We start from the raw sequence: 7,762 nt of genomic DNA, 5'->3' as shown, positions 1-7,762 counted from the left end.
AAGAATCATTTTTGTTATCAAAACATGTAAGTTATGTTGGAGAAATTCATAGTCACTATCTTGCAACATCAATCCTTGGTATCTCGAGCTCGGATAAAAAAATTATCTCATTGTCGAGCCTATTCCTTTGCGGCTTGTGATGAGGACTGCTGGATTTTGGTTGAATCACACTCTCCGTATATGGAGTAAGCAGCAAAGTGAGAGGGCATCCAATTGTGAAAATGTGGGGAATAAATATACGACAAACAAAAAAAATATTCATCGACTTAGGAAGACTTTAGATCCAGGAAAGTGAATCCATTCGAGTTGAATTTCTACTTCACCACACTCTACATTTCGTAATCTGAGGATAAGATCTTGGACGATCTTCCCTTCCTTCGAGTATATGAGACTCTCCTCAGCCAGGCAGTTGGAGGCGCTTGGTTGTAATCTTGATAACACAGTTCCATTTGGGATTTCATCCAAATTGGTATGTGTTTTCAAGGCTTTTATATATGGGCTAACCTCAAATTCAGTGTCTCCCATTTTGTCGTCCTTAGTAAATGTACCATGGTCGTACACAGTCTGGAGTCATGCACAAATAGTTAAACAAAGGAATGCCTTAAGGATCAAGTTATGGTATATGGTAATCAATATACTTACCAGTTCGATTGGAATATTAGGATCTGTTATGGACAGAGTTAAATATTCATTCCACTCAGGATTTACATCCTTCTTTACTATACGAGTCTTGAGTCTCTAAAAAAAACATATCAAGAAGTTACATATATTATAATTCTTATAAAGGTGAATATTAATATTGAAACAGCAGAACAAAAAGAAGACCTGGTGGCCCATCTTAAAAACAATGTAAGGGTCACTGCTTCGAACATCCCGAACAGCAAGGTTTACGCCACGTTTGACATGGACTCGTAGTAAACCCATTAATTTGTCAATCAAAGATGTTGTTGTTTTGTTGTTTTCTTCTTTTGGAGAGCTTACCATCAAGTTTTGCATTGTCGCTCTTAATCTCCTCCTCCTTTGTGCAGCCATCTGAAGAAGTTTTCTCGTCTCCTTCTCAACCTCTATCAAAACAAATAAAAATATAAATTAAAATAATTTTAAAAGTAACAAAAGAAGAATAAGGGGTATAAGGAGGCCTTACTCATTGCGTTGCTGGTATTCACCCAATATCGCTTTAAGTAAGAGAAAGAGAGAAACTTCTTAGGGATGTAGCTTAGAATGAATGGAGGATTGAACACAAATGCAGAAAAAGGGTTGCACGTTTTATATCCCACGAGCTGACCGAGAGATGAGGTACTTGCTTGCCAAATGATTGGTCATCCAATTTTGTCGTTTCTTCAATTTACGTCCCACACACTTTTCTGTAATTTTAGTTTTACTCAATCTTATTTCAATCTTTTCTAGAGAAAATTTCACGCATAATATGTTAGACAAAATCATGTCTCGTTTATTTAGATTTTGTTTTTGTTTAACATAAATACAAATTTTAAATTTTGTCTTGGTCGATTTTTTATAAGTGAAGAATTTAGTTACATTTGTATTATTATAAATATTATTTTGTGTATGTCCATTATAACACCTCCATCTTTCATTTCACTCAACCTTTATCTTCGGTGATTGAATCCCTATAATTAATGATTTTATAAAAACCTACATATCACAAGTAATTGAAAAGTAATATCCTCTGTGCGTCTCACTTATTATTTTCTCGTGTTTTTACTGCAAATTCTATTATTTTTTTGTAGAATCTCATTTTGTCCGGGGATTTCATTATATATATATATATATATATATATATATATATATATATATATATATATATATATATATATATATATATATATATATATATTATTAGTTATGCTTATATAGTATTTAATTATTGATTATTATTGTTGGACATATGTACTGCAAAATAACACCGTTAGCACTAACAGAAAATAAATAATAATTTAAAAGAAACATATTGATAAACCGTGTCGTGGTAAAACCACTACCTTAGAAACGAATTCGCCCCGATGTGTGTAATCGCTGCAATAGGCGGACCGTTCCCCCGAGGTTAACACGGCTCTCCAAGAATTCGTACACCCGAAAACTGGAGTGAACTTGGTGGTATTGCTCTTCTCTCAACTCAAACAACACTCAAAAGAGAGGAATGTTTTCAAAACAAATGTTTTGCTTGGATATATCAAAATGAATGAAATTGCTCTCTATTTATAGGCTAAATAGTTAGGGTAAAATTGTCATTTCCAATACTAGTGGAATAACCTAATTTGAGCATTAGCATTATCAAAATTGAGCATTATGAAGAAATGACAATTTTGAGCATATTTACAATGCTAGTTGAATGAGCATTATCATTATCAAAATTGAGCATTATCAAGAAATGACAATTTTGAGCACATTTAAAATGCTAGTTGAATGAGCATTATCATTATCAAAATTGAGCATTATCAAGAAATGACAATTTTGAGCATATTTACAATGCTAGTTGAATGAGCATGATCATTATCAACATTGAGCATTATCAAGAAATGACAATTTTGAGCATATTTACAATGCTAGTTGAATGAGCATTATCCAATACTTAATTTAGCATTATCAACATTCCCCCACTAATGCGAAAGAATTCTTTTGTAAAGATGAGAGTAATGAAGTTAAAACATGAGAAGAGCAATAGCGAGATTAGTTGCTTAAGCACTAGTGAACGTATCTGGAACTAGTACATAGTGATGATGAGCAATCCTTATCTTAGATAAGTGAAACTAGTCTTGAACTTTCTAAGATTGGGGTAAACTCATAACACACAACTAACCAGTTCATCCACCAAAGTCTTAGATGTGTCTATAAAGAGTATATACAAAAGGGTATATGTGTTTAGCCCTCTTTCTCAGGATTCTAATAAGTGTACTAGAAAAACGGCCCAACGTTTTTCATAGAAGATGGCTAATCCTTCTCACTTACGTAGGTTACTTCATCAAGTTTATCTCAACATAAACCACTCAAATTGAGCTATGAAATAATTAAGAGCTTTTATAATAGCTCAACCTCATAAAGAGTATGGTGACTTTCTTCAAGTTCATTAAAAATGAACCACCCAAACTCTGGGATAAGAAGTCATTAAGAATAAATATTCAACCTCATAATTCGGTGAATTCAATATGTCCTTATCACTAGGAACTCCCATTATCTTGGGTTTGAATTCATTAAGAGTTTAAGAAAACTCATCCTCTCAAGCGGTAAGTTCATATAGTCCTTCGCGATTAGAACTACCCACTCAACTCTGGGTTATGAACTTATTAAGAATAGATATTCAGCCAAAATCGGTAAATGCATCAAGTCTTTCTCACTAAGACCACCCAAAGTCTGGGCTATGAATTTATTAAGAGCAATTAAGCTCATCCTAGGCATGCACATTATGCATCATAGGGATAGGCATTAGAAATGTGCACTATGAGTCTTTCAATGGTTTCGTTTGACTACATGGAACTTAGATAACTAAGTTGGGTATCCACCATGAATTCCTCAACCAATGGGATTTAGACCCATCCCCCTCGACGAATCTAGGACTAGCTTCCTACTTAACCCTTTGGTAAGTGGATCTGCTAGGTTCCTTTCCGACGTCACATACTCTAAAGAGAGTACTCCGTTCTTTAGTAAGTGTAACTGATTCATATCTTATGAAATGTGTCTTTTCTTACCATTGTAAGCTTGGTTTTTAGCCACACATATCGCAGCTTGTGAATCACACAATAAAGAAATCGGAGGAGTTGGTCTTCCCAACAACGAAATATCTGCTAACAAGTTTCTGAGCCACTCGGCTTCCTGTCCGCTAGGTCAAGAGCTATAAATTCTAACTCCATGGTAGAACAAGCAATACAAGTCTGATTTGATGATTTCCACGAGATTGCTCTACCTAAAGTAAAAACATACCCTAATGTGATCCAATTCAGCATCATATTTACCATGGCTATTCCAACCTCTCCAGGGAAGAAACTTTCTATCTTTATACCTATAGATGCTTATTTCATTTTTTATAAGATAGCTATTTTCATATATATATATTATACCAATAGTTATTATGATAATAAGTTATCCATTTATATATGAGATACAAGTTATTATTATATACTATAGTCACAATATTATAATATACACATTATATAAGCTTATATACTTAGTTTATTTCTTATGTTATACATGTAGGACATTCGGCCAACACTTGGGAGCTGCATTAGAGCTAAATGGAGCATGTAACACAAGGAACTTACTGGGATCGATTAGAGAGCACAAGGAACAATTGGTGAAAAGTTGTCCGGAGGCGTGAGCTCATAGCTAGATTGAGCTGAAGATTTGAGCTACAGGATGACCTTATTTCAGCTGGGGAGTTGCTCCATCATCATCACCACTTAGGACACTTCAAATATGTCCTAAGTCAAAATTTGTGAAATCATACCTTTTCACGAATAGTTGCCACCTCAAGAGGTACCTTTTCACAAGGAGCTGCCCAAACGTCCACCATGTCACAAGTCACCTATGGCCAGCTCACCTTTAGCTCATTCACACCATAAGCAGCTCAAACATGAAGGGACACCTTTCTCAAACATTGTGACCTTTCATGAATGATGATGCCCATGAAGATGCCTTTTCATCTAGGAGCACGTTGGTGAAAGAATTGCTAGTATTAGAAGCTTAAATCACCAAGAGACATGAGATAGAGCTCCAAGCCTATTCGGTCACACCACATGCCTTGCACATGGAAGCTTTGGCTCCAAACATGATAAGGCACATGACTATTTGGCCAAGGAGAGGAAATTGGCGCCAAGATGAACAAGCATGCACCATTCGGCCAAGGGAGATGTCTCTCCACCCTTTGACCGAATCATTAAGGCCTTTCATGAAGAGTTAGCCGAACCATCACAAGCCCAAAGGACTTATTCATTCATCTCAAGCATTATGTATTTTCCTAGAGACATGTTCTAGCCGAAATAACTTGTAACCATTCGACCAAGCCCTCTCATTTCCTATAAATAGAGTGGCTTGCCTTCATTTGTACCCATCTCATATCTTATATAAAATATACTCTTGTGAGTTATTTCTCTTCAAAGTTCTTTGTGAACTTTATCGATTAAACAAGTATAGTTCCTATACTTGTGACGTCATTCCTTCCATTTTGATTCCAAAATTCCTAGATTGTTATCTAGTGGGTTGAAGAAACTATCACCACCCCTCAAGCAAGTTTGTGAAGATCGGGATTGTGCTTCATAACATAGTTTCCTCTTTGGCATGTTTGAGATACAACATCACCACCATTTCCATTTCATCATCACCATCATCCATCTCTTCCATCAATTCTGCAGCCATCTCTATTCTTTCCTTATTTCATATCATTCTTATTATTTCTTTTCATTACTTATATTATTATTCACTTTATTAAGTCCATTATTAATCATATTTATTATCTTATTTTGCATCCCAAACTTATAAATTCAAGGAGATCGGTACTTGTCAATCCAATATCGGGACACAATAAGGCTATCTACTCTCTTCCATCAAAGCGTGTAGATTCGCCTTACATCAAGCGGTAATCATAGCATAGTTGGATTGACAACAAAAGTGTCATTGGCGTGCAAAGCAAAAAGAAAAAGAAAAGAAGTTCGAAAAGGAAAAAAAAGACTCCTACAACCAACAAAAGAAGTTCAAAATACAAAAAGAAGAACATTCAGAAAAGAAGAAGTAAAAATAGGAGAAAGCAAGCCAAGGAAAGTGCTCTACCATTGCAAAGTACATCAAAGAGGCCATCTACACTAAGAGAAGATAACCTTATTGTTTCTTGAGAAAGGTTGCGTAAGTGTTGTTTCTTGAATTGTAAGTCACCTCTTTCTTTTCCATAATTTCATTTTCCTTGTCTTCAACCATTTCTGTCTTTTAAATTCCTTAAAACCTTTTTTCTACCTTTCCATTTCTTTTATTCTTTTCAACCCTAACCTATTTGCAGCCGACGCACACAAGGAAAGAGTTAACTTGCTTTAATCTTAAGTAAGTTCTTCAAATGACTTAGCAAGAGAAATTGAGTGGAAAAAGGCTATTGAGAGAGTGAGATCAGAAGGGGAATTGTTAAAAGCCAAATATATATTCCCGAGAGTAAACACGAGTGTTGAGTGGAGTGATCTTATCTTTTCTTTGGAGTGAAATTATGAGACTTTGTGAGTGTGCTGGTAAGGTTTATTTTTTTTTTTTTTATTTACTAACCATGTCTCAAAGTCCTAAAGGAAATGCAGGTCAACCCAATTTGCAAATGCAAGCACTAATTGGAGAAATGATGAGAATATTTCGAACAGAATTTGATGCTCTCCATGAGAAACTAGACCAAAGACAAGATCAACCACAAATTAGAAACAATAATACTCCTCGGAGGCAACAACCTCTTCCAGAAGATGATGTCCCAAATCCTTATGATGAAGAAGAACCAGCATTGATACAAGGACCTAGGTGTGCCAATGTTGATGATAATATGAGCAACATCAAAATCAAAATTCCTTAATTCCAAGGGAAGACTGATCCAGAAGCCTATCTTGAATGGGAAGCAAGGTGGAACAGGTGTTTAGTGCCATAACTATTCCGAACTCAAGAAGTAAGATTGCAGCCATGGAGTTTGTTGATATGCTTTGATATGGTGGGATCAACTTACTATTACTCGAAGAAGGAATGGAGAGAGACCAATTTCAACATGGCTCGAAATGAAAGGTATCATACGTAAACGTTTTATTCCTACTCATTATCACCGAGACATGTTTAAGAAATTGCAGAATTTGAAACAAGGCCAACGGAGTGTGGAGGATTATTATAAAGAAATGGAAGTGGCAATGATCCGAGTCAATATGAGAGGATCGTGAAGCAACCATGGCTAGATTTCTTGCTGGACTCAATCTTGAGATTGCCAACACACTAGAATTGTATATTATATCGAACTTGATGAAATAGTGCAAATGGCTATGAAAATAGAGAGGCAATTACGAAGTAGATCTATATCTCGCACTACCATGCCTTCGAGATGGAGTCCTAACAATTTGAAGAAGTCTACTCCTACTCCTATCAAGAAAAAAGTCGAATCATCAAATGCATCCCAACTTGGTAAGGAGAATCGAGGAAAAAGATCCCTGAATGAACAAGAGACATCGTTGTTTTTAAATGTCTTGGGAGGGGGCATATATCCACACAATGTCCCAATAGAAACACCATGTTATTACTTGGAAATGGTGAGATTGAATCTGATCATGAAAAAGAAGAAGCACCAACAACAGAAGTGGAGGAAGAAACCGAAATTGGTGCTCCTGTGGAAGGTGAAGCCTTAGTGGTCAAGAGAAGTCTAAGTTCCCAAGTAGTAGAAGACGATGCACAACGGGAAAACATCTTTCATGCCCGCTGCCATGTGAATGAAAAAGTGTGTTTCATGATTATAGATGGAGGGAGTTGTACTAATGTTGTCAGTACCATCATGGTGGAGAAATTGGGATTGCAAACGTTGAAACATCCAAATCCTACAAACTATAATGGCTCAATGAACGAGGTGAACTTAATGTCACAAATAGGTGATGGTCCCTTTTTCAATTGGTAAGTACAAGGACGAGGTTATGTGTGATGTTTTTCCTATGCATGCTAGCCATTTACTCCTTGGAAGACCATGTCAATATGATAGGAGGACCATTATGATTGTTTTACCAATCAGTATCATTCAACCATGGAGGAAAGAAGATCC

The 7,762-nt window shown here is 35.9% G+C and overlaps 1 protein-coding gene across 1 annotated transcript; it reads right to left on the bottom strand.

Moving 5' to 3' along the window:
- Positions 1-242: 242 nt before the first annotated feature.
- Positions 243-1,032, bottom strand: LOC120207647 (protein C2-DOMAIN ABA-RELATED 4-like). Its single transcript, XM_039207082.1, has 3 exons — positions 826-1,032; positions 643-738; positions 243-564 (listed from the first exon to the last, which is right to left on the bottom strand). The coding sequence occupies exons 1-3, from the start codon at positions 1,030-1,032 to the stop codon at positions 259-261; spliced, it is 609 nt and encodes a 202-aa protein (XP_039063013.1). The 3' UTR covers positions 243-258.
- Positions 1,033-7,762: the final 6,730 nt, after the last annotated feature.

This window comes from Hibiscus syriacus, unplaced genomic scaffold (assembly GCF_006381635.1).
Source record: "Hibiscus syriacus cultivar Baekdansim isolate YM2019G1 unplaced genomic scaffold, ASM638163v2 tig00000483_pilon, whole genome shotgun sequence".
Classification (NCBI taxonomy): Eukaryota; Viridiplantae; Streptophyta; class Magnoliopsida; order Malvales; family Malvaceae; genus Hibiscus; species Hibiscus syriacus.
Note: the sequence above shows the minus strand (reverse complement) of the source record. Positions and strands in the feature narration are given on the sequence as shown.